Below are 16,503 nucleotides of genomic sequence, written 5' to 3' on the forward strand. Positions count from 1 at the left end.
GTTTTTCGTAGTCAGTGCTGCAGTTCTGATTCTCAGGTCTTCCTGTCATGCAGAAGACTGTGACTAACTTGATTTCTAAAGTCTTTACATCATCCCTAGCCAACGGCTATCCAGGGACCAGCGTCTGGATAAGAAGGACATCTGCTGGTGCCATCTTCAGTTCTTTCTAGCCAAGCAGTCTGATATACTTTAAGTATGTTCAGTACACTCATTCATTACTCAGCTTATGTTTCCAGAGAACCTTCTTCTTCCAATCAGATAAGTATCCCACTGGGAAAATTTCTCTACTAATTTAATATTCAAAAAAGTCAACAGTTACTTGAAGTGTGGGAAGAAATCCTGCATAAAAGATTTTCACTTAGTTTGTTTGTCCTGCTTGGGGCTTCAGCATGACATCACATCTTTGACTGTCCTGACAGCACAGAATTCTATGAGATGTAAGGCTGAGGTACTAGCTGCCCTTAAGGAGTCCTCTTCTTTGGCTTCCTTAGTGGCGTGGCAATCTGCTGCTATTACAGGGCCTCTGCAGACTCTTGTGCCGCTAGAGTCATTTAAAAAAAATGAAAGATAAAAAAGCAAAGGACCCTGACATCATAGAAAAGCTACAAGTATAGGTCTTAAGTCAAACAATGACCTAGGTAAGGTGGCTTTGCAGTCTCCAGGTTGAGCAACTCCAATGACCGAACCCTCCAGCATTACCCCTTGGGAGGCAGCCATGGTTTTGGGCCTGCTTACAAATGCCACCATAGCTCTCACATCCATCAGGTTTGAGGTCACACTTGAGACCTGAGCTTCTGACATGTGCAGTGGCTGTCGAAGGAGACTCCCTGTCTTTCCCAACTACTGAAGCTACAACTGAAGTCACAGTCAGATAACCACATCCTCTTTTCACCCCTTCTAAATGGACTACCAAACTGGAGCAAATCACTTCCTTTGCTTTGCCACCACCTCCAACTGCTGCTTCTCAGATAGAAGCCCAAGATCTCCTTAAATTAGGACATGAGTTTATGGTCTTCATGAACTCTAGAGAGCCTCTTATTCTTCCAACTCTGAGGCTTCCCTATTTATAAGGAGCAGAGAAGTAGCTTTTCAGGAAGAGGAAGATTCCTTTAGCTCAGGGAATGAAGTATTGTCTTACCATGACCTCTTACCATCTTAAACTTACCTAGACTCAGATTCTTATGATATACTGTCTCCTTTCTGGGATATCCTACACAGAATGATTGAGGCTTTCACTTGGAAAAGTTCTCCCAGGCCTACTACAAGGAACTGCTAAGCTTACCTTCACCCAGACCATTGGCTATTCCTCCAGTACACATTGTATAGGATGATGTCTTTGAAGAAATAGCATTGGATCCTGACTATGTTCCTTGCTTCAAGGAAACCAGATAAGATGTTCATCGTGCATACAGCTGCAGTAATCACAGATGGGTTTTCAGCCGTCAGGCGGTCCCTCGGTCGGCCGAATTCCAAAGTCTTGGTCCGGCGTCGGTTGTCGCTTACTCTTCTGACGTCAGGAAGGCCAGAGTATATAAGACACAGCCGACGCCATGTTCTCCAGTCTTTTTTGCCGCGCGGTGCCCGAAGCAGAAGCAGTTCGCAAGTGCCGGTCGGCCAGCTCCTGATTTACGAAAATATTTGGAACCGAAGTCTTCATTAAAGCTAAGTACCCCGTTGGGGAATCTTTTCTTGCCTCAGACCGATGTCAGACAAAGTTAATAATTGTATTTCTTGTGGGAAGCAAATACCGCATAAGGATTTCCATTCCCTTTGCATACCTTGTTTGGGTCCAGACCACGATGTCTCGGGCTGTCGCTTTTGCACTACCTTCAATAAACGCACTATCAAGCGTCGGGCAGAGTTCGCCCAACACTTTTTTGGTAAAGCTTTTGACTATAAAATGTCGGACACTCCGACTACCGTTTTATCCAAAAAACGCAAGGAAAAGGACCGACACGCGAGGCCCGCGGTCTCCACCGACACCACGCCGAAACAGGCTACTCGTGGTCCGGTTCTCAGCGAGACGCCTTTGCAGTCCCTGACTACCGACGACACTCCTTTGGCGGTGTCTTCTGTACCCAAGACCGCTGGGTCATCGGCCCTTTCCCAGACTACAACCGAAGCCCCGGCTTATGTCGAGCCTACTAATGTGGACAGATCCACCTCCACCCATGGTGTATTTAGGCCTTCATCTTCTTTTTCTATTAAGGCCTTTACTAAATCCAAAGCAGCCAGGCATCACACTAGGCCTGCTGCTCAAGGCCCATCTCCTGGACCCATGCCTAAGAAACAGATGCTTAAAATGGCTGAGGATCTAATAACTCTCATTAGAGGTTCTCAGCCCCCTCCTGACAAGAGACCCAGAGTGGAGGAAGAATCCCCCTCTTCTGATCAGGGATCCATTTTATCAGAGCATTCTGATGCAGAGGAACACTCTTACTCCCCTTTTGAGGATTCGGATGCAGAACAGTCCATTCCTTCTGTATCCCCCCCTGAGGATTTTTCTTTTGGGGAAACCTTGCACACCTTGAGGGAACACTTCCATTGGGAAGGCCAAGACTTTTCAGATTCCAAGAAAAGACTTAGGGAATTTCTTTGGTTACCTCAGCACAGACCTCTGGCTATACCATCTGTTTTGGAGGTACTGGATGATGTCTATTCGGAGGCTTGTCTTAATCCTGATTCTCTGCCTCCTGCACCAGTAAAGCCTGATAGATATTACAGAGTACCCAGTTCTCACCAATTTCTTTACAAAGGCCATAATGCTGACCCTGAAACCATTTCACAAGGCCCTAAGGGATTAAAGGCCTCCACTGCCATGAATCCACTTCCTGCAGAAAGGGAATCTAGATCTCTAGAAAGGTGGGGTAAGAAGGTATATACCTCGGCCACCCTAGCCATGAGGGCCTTAAACTGCCAGTTTCATATGATTAAATATCAACAGTTCCTGTTATCACAATTAAAAAAACAAAATGTCTCAACCTGAACAACCAGATTTAAAAGAGTTACAGGATATGATGCATAGTGCGGAACAACTGGGTAAACACACCTTACAATGTGGTTATGATGCCCTAGAGGCCTCCAGTAGAGCGGCTGCTACAGGATCAGTCATTCGCAGACATGCCTGGCTTAGGGAACAAAATTTGCCTGATCATGTGAAAGCTAAACTTCTTGATGCTCCTTTACAAAAGGGTGTACTTTTTGGTACTAATGCTGAGGATATACTACGAAAAATGGAAGAAAAAGCCAAATCTATGCAAACTGTCAAAGCTTTCTTACAGGTCCAGCCACCACGATTTAGCAGGAATTGGCCTTCAAAAAACTGGTCTTTTCCAGCCACTGGCAAGCCCCAAAGAGGTAGATACAGATGCATAAGGGGCAGAGGGCAGTCACAAGGATCATATAGAGGCAGACAGTGGCAATCTCCAGCACCAAGAGGTGGTGAAGACAGTGCACAACAATACAGGAAGCAAACCCAATGACTCCCTCATTTCCATGCCAGGCAAGTCTCAGCTGGCAGCACCTTTGGGAGGGAAACTAGCATTATTTGCAAACAATTGGCATATTGTCACAACAGACAAATGGATTCTGGACATTATAAACAGAGGCTACAAATTTCAATTTCACACTCTTCCAAAAATGAGAGGCATGCCAAACCTACCACAAAACCAAAGGGTAGAGGCACAACTGCAAATTTCAAAGCTCCTAAACATGAGAGCTATACAAAAGGTACCTACGCACCAACAAGGTCAAGGTTTTATTCAAGACTCTTCCTGGTACCAAGAAAAGGAACCGACTGGAGACCCATTCTGGACTTATCCATCCTAAACACATTCCTACTCGTACCAAAATTCAAGATGCTCACATTACAGCAACTTCTTCCCATGCTGGGCAAGGAGTTTTGGCTGGTAACATTGGACCTCAAGGAGGCATACCTGCATGTCCCAATCAGACAAAACTGCAGAAGATACCTCAGATTTCTTGCAGGTTCAATCCACTATCAATTCTCTGCATTGCCCTTTGGCTTATCTACTGCGCCCAGAGTATTCACAAAGTGCCTGGCATCAGTGATTGCCTATTGCAGACTTCAAGGGATACAAATTTACCCTTATCTGGACGACTGCCTGATCCAAGCGGACAGCAAACAAATACTACTGGAACATCTGGCATATGTGACACGGTTACTGCTTTCTCTGGGATACACCATCAACAAGGAGAAATCAAGGCTAACACCATCTCAGAAAATAACCTTCTGGGTGCCAGCTTGGACACAAACACCCAGATGGCATACCTTACGTCAGAAAAACAAGGGCAATTATCTCAGTACTTCAAAACACTAACAAAAAGTACCAGGCTTACTGCAAGGAAAATCCTGCAGGCTCTGGGATTCATGGCATCTTGCATTCTTCTAATCCCATGTGCAAAGCTGCATATGAGGAAACTTCAATGGTACCTAAAAAATCTATGGTCTCAACACAGTCACAGCTTGGAAGCAATTATACCAATAATTCCATGTCTGCAAAAGGAATTTCTATGGTGGGCCCAAGCATGTCAAGTAAACACAGGCCTTCCATTCTGCAAGCCTCAAGCAAAACAAGTCATAACCACAGATACCTCAGATTACGCCTGGGGGGCGCACATGAAGGACAGGTGCATTCAGGGCAGATGGTCCCAAAAGGAAAAGCACCTTCACATCAATCAAAAAGAAATGCTAGCAGTAATAAATGCAATTACAGCTTTCAAGGACTTCCTGCATCCAGGACAATTACTGATAAGAACAGACAACACCACAGTAATGTGGTACATAAACAAACAAGGAGGAACACACTCATACCCCTTGTGCAGACTAGCCATGACTCTTTGGAACTTGGCTCTGGAAAGACAAATCGAACTTCAAGCACAGTACTTGCCAGGACTGGAAAACACACTGGCAGACACTCTGAGCAGGAATATGACAGATCCACACGAATGGAAGCTGCATCCACAAGTGTTTACGGAGATAATCCAAGCGTGGGGGAGGCCAGACATAGATCTTTTTGCCTCCCACAGGAACCATCAATTGAAAAAGTTTTGTTCAAGGACCTTCCATCCAAAGGCCTGGAAAGTGGACGCCCTTTCATTCAGTTGGGCAACATGGACAGTTTATGCATTCCCACCTCTGCCTCTTCTGCCCAAGGTGCTTTTGAAAGCAAGAACAGACAAACCGAGGATGATACTGATTGCTTCAGACTGGCCAAGGCAACACTGGTATCCACTCCTGAGGAGCCTAACACATACCCCTCCCTGGTCCCTGCCTCTAATACCTCTTCTGCTGACGCAGAACAGCTACAAAACCCTTCACAGTCAGCTGAAAACACTCAACCTCGCTGCGTGGAAAATTCCTTAACACCACATCAGACTCTACTCTCCAAGGAGGTGCAGGATGTCATTTTGGAGGCCAGAAGACCATCTACAAGAAAAGCTTACTCCGCAAAATGGAAGCGGTTTTGCTGCTATAATGAGAAAAGAAGACAGGATCCTAGAAAATTGAACTTGCCTCAGGTTTTACAGTACCTAGCTGAACTGCTGAACAGTGGACTTTCATTTTCTTCCATTAAAATACACGCCTCAGCCATTTCTGCAGAATTCAAGACGGATCCTCCTTTATTCTCTCACCCTCTCTTACGGCAGTTCCTCAGAGGGGCTAAGAATATAAGACCTCCAAGGAAGCAACCAATACCAGCCTGGGACCTTAATTACATACTAGAAAAATTAACATTGCCTCCCTTTGAACCTGCTGCCGCAACAGATCTGCAATATTTGTCCTGGAAAACAGCTTTCCTTCTGGCCATCACTTCAGCTCGTAGGGTTTCTGAACTACAGGCCCTCATAGCGGTGCAGCCCTTCCTCATCTTCCATCAGGATAGGGTTTCCCTTCGTACTAATCCATCTTTTATGCCAAAAGTGGTATCCAGGGTAGCCTTAAACCAAGCCATATACCTACCTACCTTTTATCCTAACCCTCAAAACAAAGGGGAAAGGCTGCTTCACTCTTTAGACATCCATAGGCAGCTACGTTACTATTTGGACAGAACAAAGTCCTTCAGGAAATCAGAACAACTTTTTGTGTCCTATGCCGTAGGGGCTCAAGGGAAACCAGTTACCAAACAGACCATTTCCAAGTGGATTGGCCACTGCATACGATTTTGTTACTCCTTTCATGGGAAATCTGTCCCTACTGGTATCAGATCTCACTCCACCAGGGCCACAGCCACCTCTACAGCCTTTCTCAGATGTGTGCCCACTAAGGATATTTTGGAGGCAGCCACTTGGAGTTCTGTACATACCTTCACAAAACACTACCACCTGCCCTTATACTCCAGAACAAGAGCAGGCTTCGCCACTGCTGTTTTGCAGGGCATTCTGGCTCAACCCAGTTTCTCATAGTACCTACCACCCTATGCATAGCTTTGGGACTCTACCCATCTGTGATTACTGCAGCTGTATGCACGATGAACATAGTACAGTTTTGTACCTACCATAAATGTAGATGTTCGAGTGCTAATACAGCTGCAGTACAGGTTTCCCTCCCTCCTTCCCCTCTTGGTTAGGGCATGGGGCCTAACAACCTCTTCATACCTCCTGACTGGGTTATCCTGTTATGTTTTATTTGCTTGCTTACACTGATTTTGCATTACATTGCATTGCTTGCATATGTGGATAAGCTTTACTTATGTATTGCCTTCCTTTTGGGGGCACCTGACATCTGGGGCAAGAAAGACTGAAGAACATGGCGTCAGCTGTGTCTTATATACTCTGGCCTTCCTGACGTCAGAAGAGTAAGCGACGACAACCGACGCAGGACCAAGACTTTGGAATTCGGCCGACTGAGGGACCGCCTGACGGCTGAAAACCCATCTGTGATTACTGCAGCTGTATTAGCACTCGAACATCTACATTTATGGTAGGTACAAAACTGTACTTTTTAAAGAGTGCTTGAATCTCACAAGCACCTCTACAAAAATCCGAAGGCTGAGCCTTCTGTTGTTTCCTCCGAAGTCACAAAAGGTGTGCCTAAATGGCGAACAAGACATTCCCTGCCGCATGACAGGGAAAGTAGATTAGTAGACTAATATGGGAAGAAAGACTATGACTCTGTATCTGCCACCCTGGCAGTGAGAGCTTTGAATTGTTAATTCCATTTGCTAAAGTAACTTGAACGTCTTCAAGACAGTGTAGTATTATTGAGGATAGAACCTTACCCAAGGAAATCCAGGAGATAGCCAGAGAGGCGTTACAAGTCTCTAGACATTCACTAAAAGGTGGCTATGACGTCATTAGATGCTTCTTACAAAGCAGCTACTACAGGTTCTGTCATGTGCAGACATGCATAGCTTAGGACCCAGTCCTTGTCAAATCAGGTAAAGGCTGAATTACTGAATACCCCATTGAACCAAGGAATTATTTTTTAGTCCTCCAGCTAAACAAGTTTTTGTGAAACGACAAAGAAGAAGAAAAATTAAAACCAAAAGAATTTTACCTGTCTCTGACTCCTGAGGTGCAGTAGGAATTACCCTTCAAAACCTTGGCCTTTTCCACTTACATAAGACAAGGAGAGTCCTCCCCATGGTAAAAGACCAAGCCAATCTCGGAGGTGGCAGACGAGCAATCACAAAAGGGAGGGGTTCCAAAGAACCCACCCAGCATAAACAGCAACTGTGACTATGTTCTACCTCACCCTCCCTTACCCTTTCCTGTCCCCTCCAAACCTTTGATAAGAAGACTGTCCTTTTAATATCAGTGGAAATCCATCACCAGGGACTAGTTGGTCCAGAACATCATAGAGAAGGGGCACTATATTAATTTCAGAGAAGAGTCTCCCTTGGTCATTCCAAAACCACCAAAAGAGCAAGAAAGCCTCTTACCACCCACCATTAGGGAACTATGTCACCAAAGATCCAGCTAGCGTGTCCCTCATGGACAAGACCGAAAAGGATTCTACTCCAGGATATGTCTAGTCCCAGGAAAAAATGGCATTTGGAGGCCAATCTTGGACCTGCAAGCTAAACAAGTTCCTCGGCATCCCAAAATTCAAAATTCTTGCATTGCAGAAATTGTTGCCCATGATTTTCTAGGATGCCTTTGTGGTCACCACAGACCTAAAAGATGCTTACACCTCTGTGTCCCAATAGTAGACAGTCACAGAAAGTTCCTACAATTTGTAGCAACAGGCTCCCACTTCCAGTTCTGTGCTTTACCATTTGGGCTTCCAGTTCTGTGCTTTACCATTTGGGCTATCTACTACTCCCAGAGTTTTGACAAATGTCTAGCTTTCTGATTGTACATTGCAGAACTCTAGGGGGTTTGTGTTTATGTATACTTAGACGACTGGCATACTCAGGGAAGATGCACTTCAGGTACCTAGATGCCTTACAGATCACTGTAGATTTTTTTTTGGAAGGTAGATCTCACTTTAACTCATTACAGCCAAGTGACTCCTCCAGGTGCTTCTGCAGTTACATCCTTCTGATGACTTAAGGCATCAAATATTGCTTGTTCGTATCTGCATTAATAATTCCAAACCTATGCTGCATACAAAGTATTGAAAGATTTCATCTTAAAGCTTGCACAGTTGCAAACACAACTGTATTGGTATTTGACCTCTGTGTAGTGCAGGTAAAGAGATACTAAGTGCTGTTCATATAACATTTATTTATATTGTCGTGAATTTCATTTTTTCTAAATATCACAACAACCAAGAGGCATAGACACAACTGCTTGGCCTCATATGAAATCTGTCAGCTAGATGGATAAAATGCTGATGACAGAGAGTGTGTGTGTGTGTGTGTGTGTGTGTGTGTGTGTGTGTGTGTGTGTGTGTGTGTGTGTGTGTTTGGAACTTGAGTGGTTACTGAGATATTGTAAGCTATTTACAAAATATTACAAACTTTAAGTGTATTTACTGAGACTTACAAAATCTTGTTTTAGACATGGAACCTAAAGAATAGTACCAGTATAAACTGGTTTTTGCCGAAGGATTTGAAATTTACATTTTTTATTAATCTCTGTGGTTCCAGAGGTATGAATATTTGTTTGGATTATGAGAACATAATGTTATTCTATCAAAAAGCTTAGGCTCCGCTCATTGGAAGTTACAATGCAAACTTCCAGAGCTCCACTGAAGGGAATGAGTTAAATCTTCAAAATCCCAAACTCTCCATAAAGCAAGGATCCTCTTTCTGGGAGCCCTCACAGACTGCGTTCAACAGAAAGCCTTCCTTCACCAAGACAGGATTGCTTTCTTGGCAGGCTACCTGACCAATCTGCTTCAAAACAGCTCATCACTGCAAGAGAATTCCTGAGGATACTGGGGTACATGACATCTTGTTTTCTCATTATCCCATTTGGAAAGTTGCACATGAGGAAATTCCAGTGGTTTCTGAAAAATGTTTGAAAAGAGAAATCCTAATACCTGGGAACACTACTGCTCCTCCTTCCATGCCTAAAAAAGGTACTCGTATGGTGGAAGAAAACCATACAGAGGTACGCAGGTTTACATTTCAGTTTGCCAGAAGCAGAAAAGACCATCACCACAGATAGCTCAGATATAGTTTAAGGATCCCACTTAGGCCCCTGAAGGTACAGGGCATTTAGTCCACACAGTAGAGGAAGCTGCATATAAATCAAAAGGTGTTACTAGCAGACTGCTTAGTAATAGGATCGTAGGAGATTACTAGGCTATCGACCCAGAGGTCATCTTAAGCCGAGGTGTTTCATCCTAATGTAATACCATAGAAATGCTGGTCATTATCCAAGATTGCATTTAGTGATGACTGCCCATGTCCAGGAGGGTTGTGGGCTCTATCCCCAGTAAGAATTTACGGTGCCCCATCCATTCCCTGTTTCACATGAATTGGTAGCCTGTTCCAAAGACATGGCAGTCACTGGGAGATAAATCTGTCCCTCCAGCATAAAAGCTTTTCAACAAACTTTGAGCCTAGGGTCACTGCGTATCTGGACAGACAACACCACAGTTATGTGGTACTTAAACAAGGGGGAACTTGTGTCTTACCCTCTGTTCAGACTTCCCAGAAAAAAAATATTGGATGCTGGCTCAAGAGGTAGAGGTTGACTTTCATATCCTCTTATGTTTCAAGCCAGGGCAGTACTCTGGCAAATTGTCTAACCTTCTAGACGCCAATGAATGGATGCGGAAAAGAGAATTCTTCTTGGATCTGACTATGCAATGGGGGATCCCTTCAACAGACCTGTTTACCTCTCTCCATAACAAGCAACTACAAAAGTTCTGCCCCAGAACACAATAGACAGGAACTTGGAAAATAGATGCATTCTTTTTCACATGGACAAACTGGTTTCTGTATGCATTCCTTACCTTACCCCCTGTTCCCCAGGGAACTAACAAACATTAGGGTGGACAGACCCAGCTTGATCCTAGTGAGCCCCTTCTGGCCGAGGCAACACAAGGGTCTATCTTCCACTCCCACCTAGCCACCCTCAGGTAAACTGCCTGAAGGATTGGGTTTTGACACCTAGAACTATATCCTATCCCAAGAATGTGGTCTCTATTCTAAGGGAAGCAAGAAAGCCTGATACCAGGAAGTCATACCTGGCAAAATGGAAAAGATTTTCTGCCTGGTGTTCACAGCAATGACATTATCCCTGCTCAGACAGACATCAGCTCAGTCTGGTAGTACCTGTCAGGCCTCTTTAGACAAAGATTTTCCTATTCCAGAATTAAGGCACATGGCATCTGCAATATCAACCTGCATGCATAGTGCTTCACCTGTCTTCTTCCACCCCACATGAAACTTTTTCTGAAAGGGTGATTCACTTGAGACCACCCAGAAGGAACCCCATTCTGGCTTGGGATCTAAATTACTTATTAGAAAAACTAGTCTTGCCCCCCCCCCCCCTCCCACCACCACCACCATATCAGAACGGATATCTAACTGCATTGCTTTTTGCTGTTACCATCTTGGTGAACAGGTTCCTGTCAATACTCTATCAGAGCAAAAGCAGCAACCACAGGCTTTCTAAAAGGGGCTACAGTGCAGTCCATTCTGGAGGCAATTACTTGGTCATCTGTTCAAATCTTCACTAAGCACTACAACCTTGGTGCTACAGCTGTGCCTCTGCCATTCTGCAGAGCATTTACACCCCACTCTTGACCTCTTGCAAGCCACCCATTCATAACTAGCATTGGAAGTCCTCCCAAGGCTCTATACTGCAATAGTGATTATAATGAACATAGTACATTTGTGTTAGAAACTTACCATAATTATAGATATTCATGTAGATCACTGTTGCGGAACCCTTTTCCCTCCCACCTGCCCCTCTTCTCTGTTTCTCTCTCTCTCTCTCTTTTCCTACCTGTAGTTGGGTTAGGTACCATGCCTAATACCCTTATTCTTCCCTGCTACTCATCAGAGACCTCAGTAGGCTCGGTCACATATGCCTAGGGGACAGATGAACTCTTTGTCTGTGGGGCAAGCAAGACTGGAATGTGGTGCTGGCTGACAGCTCTTTTATATCACTGACATTGAGTCAGGATGGGGCCTCCCGGCTGTCAGATGGTGAACATTTCTGGTATTCAAGCTGATTGTGGACTCCTGCAGGCAGGAGTTCCTAAGACTAAGTACTGCAACAGTAATCTATTCAAATATCTACAGTTATGGTATGTTTATAATAAGACTGTACTTTTCTGCTAACTCAGTTAAACATGATAGTAAAACCACATAAATTCTTAATTGAAGAAGTAAGGATGCAGTCACAGTGAAACAAAAAAAAATGCAAAAAACACATGAGGCAGGCACCCTATGCACCTTGTCCTTATCTACACCTATGCTGCTTAATTATCCTTACTCCAAGGTTATACATCTTTTGGGAGGAGGGGCATTTTCCATTCCTGGTAATAATGGATAGTAAGATTGTGACAGACAACTTTTCTCCCAAGGGAAACTCAATATATAGAATGTTGTCTACCTAGGTAAAATCCATTTCTTCCCATCATGTACTTGTGGGAGGGGCAAGACTGTGACCCAGTACCAGTGAATTAGTCATTTTCTTAAAGGAGTACTGTATACACATCTCCTTTGAAGATCCCTTCCTCTCGGTAGAACTTGCCCTTTTTGATTGACAGGCTTATCTGTCCACCATCTGAATCCAGTGTCTAAGCAGTGATGAATTTACTTTCTTGGAAAACTTTAGTGGCCATCATCTCTGCTTGCAGATTCCCTGAGTTTTGGGCCCTCAATGATAGGAGATAAAAGTGAGCTTTTCAAGCGCTGATGTATACATCAAGACCAGATTTTATCTGTAGCATAGAACATGCCTCCTTCACCCTGAGGAGAGAAGGGCTGAAATTCGCTAAACAATCCTTTTCCAAATGGACATCTTTTGCCATCTGCAAGCTGACAGCTGGAAGGTACTGCTGTCCATCTACTCCATCATGAGTCACTATCTTTACTTCTTGCTTCTGGAATGTTTCCATTGTGGACGTTTGCACTGTGGCCACTTGATCCTCATTTTACAGTTTCCCAAGTTGTTACTGCCTGGAATTTGACTGCAGGAGTCATGCTTGTTTTGCTACTGGGGTATTTCAGAGCTCAGCCTTTTGATATTGTTCTTTGGGTTGCTCTTTGGCTCCTTCCACATTACTAGTTGTTCCTTAGGATTCAACCCAACCATGCAGCCTGTTAAGAAGGGTCCTCTATTTTAGATGTAGTACACCCATTTTTACCTTATCATTTAACGTGTCGTGTCAGTGTTGGCTAAAGCAGATACATCTTTGCATTATCAGTTAATATCTAATGTAAATATTAAATATAACAGATGCTTTCTTACTTTATCAGTTGATTCCTTTGTGGGTCACTGATTCCATTCCAGTATCACCTGCATGTGGGTGCCATCCCCCATCTTATCTCAGTGGTCATAGTTACTTGTAAGTCAGGCAAGTATATACAGGTGTTAAGTCATCATTATTTTTTGATTATAAAGAAGGTTCTCGCTGGTGGCGAAGGGGCCAGCTGGTATAGTTAGGCATAACTGTGTAGACATTCCGCAGCATCACAGTATGCATTTACACGAGGCACATGCACCTGGAATCTTCTAAGAAAAGATGCCAACTTTATATTAAAGGAAAGGCTGTAGCCTAAGTAGCTGCGTGGAAAATCAGTACCCATCTGCCCTAAATATAATGATAAATTCAGAAATATCTGTTTTGGATCTAATCTGTTAATAAACTGTACAACAAAAGAAGACCACACTATAATGTGTCAACAAGAAACTTGTGAGCACTATTAGAAAATATAAATCAGACTGTGGACTTTTAAGACACCACAGATTCCAAAGGAACCGCATATAATTTTTCAGGAAGTTAAGCAGTCGTTTTCAGAAGTGCACTGAGCTCATCCATATTAGTACCGTGTATTCTGATCACAAGGACAAATTTAGGGCTAACTTTACCCTAGCTACCCACATTGTTGTCCCCACTATCCATGAAAGTTTTAATTTCCTTTTAACTAACCTTGGAACAAGTCGTAGAATCCCTGTCAAATGCTAAAAATAATACTTCCAAGGGAAAAAAATATAACATACCAGGCTGCAGTCTCATCAGTGCCAGGTCTAAATGAAAAAAAATGCTCCTACCTCTTATAAATTGTATTTGTCTTAGATAGACACAGTCATAGGAAACCTAGGTATTTATGTGGACAAAACTATAGTCAGAAAATCTGTCTGATGCATTTAATCTCAAATGAAATATCTTCGAGATTCGTTGAAGTTTTTCTCATTTCAAACCTGTCATCAAATACAGTGACCCCTCTGATGCATACAGATTCAAGTATATTGATCAGCTGGAAAAGCCCCAAAGGTTTTTAAAAAAGAAAATGAAAGATTTTAAATCCTTTCATCTACCCCACTAGATTAGTATGGCTATTTTTTAAATTCAGTAGCCTTCCAGCTGTTCCAGGGTGACCTGTCTCTCACTGCCTGAACCACAAAAGACCTAATCCTGTTTGACCTATTTCTTTTCAAAAGTAGTAGCTCTAAAAACACATGCACTAAGGACATAAATGTACACCAAAAATAAACAAGACTTGCTGGAATGATAGGTTCCTCACTCAATGTATTCCCATTTTGTGGAGCTGTTTACCACTACACATCAAATTACTACTTTAACTGCTTTTGAGTATTGACGATTGGACTGATAGACAGAAATTGCATCAGGATTGTCATGTTCAGCCCTGCTTTGTTTGGGAGGTGAACACTTTTAAATGCTTGAAAAAAGTGGCAGAAACTTTTGTGTGTGTCTGCTTAAAGGTGTGTGTATATATGTATATATATATATATATATATATATATATATATATATATATATATATATATATATATATATATATATATATGTCTAGGCATGTTATACTCCCAGTGATTGCTTGCTCATATTGTTTATATTATTCCTGCAGTTATGTTCCCATGGATGATACAGCTCTCACTTCCTTTTGGGACACCTTTCCAATCTGTGTCAGAAATCATGAGGTAGGTAGGAAGCCAAGTAAAAGGAAATCTTACCTAGTTGAGTGAGAATGATTTTCCTTTTGTTGCTAAAGCAGGAACCTTCACGATACACTGATTTGTCATTCTTCAATTATCTCTCTTGAGTTATTCCCCCCACAGGCCTTGTTTACACCTCTGTGAAAGTACACATTTTCCACCTTCAGTCTCTTATATGTGTTGATGCACCAGTTACTTAAGGGTTGTGAGACTGTAACTCAGATGTCAGACCGCTGGCAGAAGATCCTGACACAAATTAAGAACAAGTTGGTCATGACTCATTTATCTTTGATGTGCATGCCTGTTGAATTCTGACATTGACATCTGAGCTGTACACTGAAGGTCGTTTATTCTGTGTCTTAATGTACGAACATGCTTCTTAAATTGATCACTTTTTGTCCTCTTGCCTTTCTCCATTCATTTCACCTATACTGCTTCATTGAGAATATTACAACATACGTTGGATCTAGGTGAAGTTTGCCATTTTATTTTAAAAGTATACCCTTCCTCCACTACCTGACTGATCATCCAGCTTTTCTGCACCTTGCCCTTTTATGTCTTTAGATACTTAATGATGGTGTGTGATCACCTTTCTCTTTTGCCCTCTAATTGTAGTAACATGAGAATTTGTGTAGAATTTACTCTTCATAGCTGTCAGGCCTTACCGTGAATGCTGTACTTTAGGTGTGGCAAAGCTGTAGTATGTCTTACTCATGGAAGCATTTTCTTTTGTTACACTTTACCTTTTTTAATGTTAGAGAATAGTTACTAGGCTGAATAAGTCAATTAGAAGGGTAAGGGAGAAAGTAATGGGAGGAGGCCAGTAAAAGTCTGAAAATCTAGACAGGAATAACTTAATCTTCCCATGTTTTGGAGGCAGGAAGTGATAGTCTCCAGAGAGGTAGAAAAAAGGTCAGGTGTTACCACTGTACAGAAACACTGAAATGTAAATATTTCATGAAACTAAGTAAATAACTTTTTGTTCTTTTCAGCAAATGCTCACAGATCTGGATCAGAAAAAGGGTCTTCTCAGAGCCATGGAAGATGAGCTGCAGGGGGCGATAAGTATAAATAGCCAGATGCCGAACTCTCTCCATAGATGCGATGTTGACCTTGCCAAGTACAGTGAGACTGTAACTCAGATGTCAGACCGCTGGCAGAAGATCCTGACACAAATTAAGAACAGGTTGGTCATGACTCATTTATCTTTGATGTGCATGCTTGTTGAAGTCAGCACTTCAGGGTAATGTTTTACATTCTTCGTGTGTGCACTGCTGCAGTCATAAAATATTTGTGATCTGTGCCTGTCTGAGTCTGATGTCTAGCTTGACTTTAACAGCTCTGTACCCTACCCCCGTGGCTGGACTGATGTCATCTTACCTCAGACATATTGATGTACCTTAGGTGTGTGTGTGTGTGTGTGTGTGTGTGTGTGTGTGTGTGTGTGTGTGTGTGTGTGTGTGTGTGTGTGTGTGTATATATATATATCTATATATATATATATATATATATATATATATATATATATTTATATCTATCTATCTATCTATATATATATATATATATATATATATATATATATATATGTGTGTGTGTGTGTGTGTGTGTATATGTGTATATGTGTATATATATATATATATGTGTGTATATATATATATATATATGTATATATATATATATATATATATATATATATATATATATATATATCTATATGGGATCCGTATGGATCCCCAAATGGCAACATCACCGAAACAGATTCAGCTGGGCATACTTGTGTGAAAGTGCTTTCCACTGAAGAAGCACTTTCGCGTAAGTATGCCTGTTGCGGTGATCACACCACAGTGGGGATAAGGGAAAATTCCCTTTTCCCCACTGTAGTCTTGTTCTCGAGTGAGAATATTAAAGTGGGGGGGGGGTGTGGGGGTGTATATATATATATATATATAT

At 42.5% G+C, this 16,503-nt stretch overlaps 1 protein-coding gene across 3 annotated transcripts in view; it reads left to right on the plus strand.

Annotated features, from left to right (window-relative positions):
• LOC122796716 (desmoplakin) overlaps nt 1–16,503 on the plus strand; it is a 1,113,853-nt gene that overhangs the window by 746,886 nt on the left and 350,464 nt on the right. For all 3 annotated transcript variants that reach the window (XM_044065413.1, XM_044065414.1, XM_044065415.1), the window contains exon 18: nt 15,546–15,739. In XM_044065413.1, coding sequence (XP_043921348.1) covers nt 15,546–15,739 — 194 coding nt within the window. The remainder of the gene's footprint in view (nt 1–15,545; nt 15,740–16,503) is intronic.

This window comes from Protopterus annectens, chromosome 3.part0, assembly GCF_019279795.1.
Source record: "Protopterus annectens isolate FY-2018-M chromosome 3.part0, PAN1.0, whole genome shotgun sequence".
Classification (NCBI taxonomy): Eukaryota; Metazoa; Chordata; order Ceratodontiformes; family Protopteridae; genus Protopterus; species Protopterus annectens.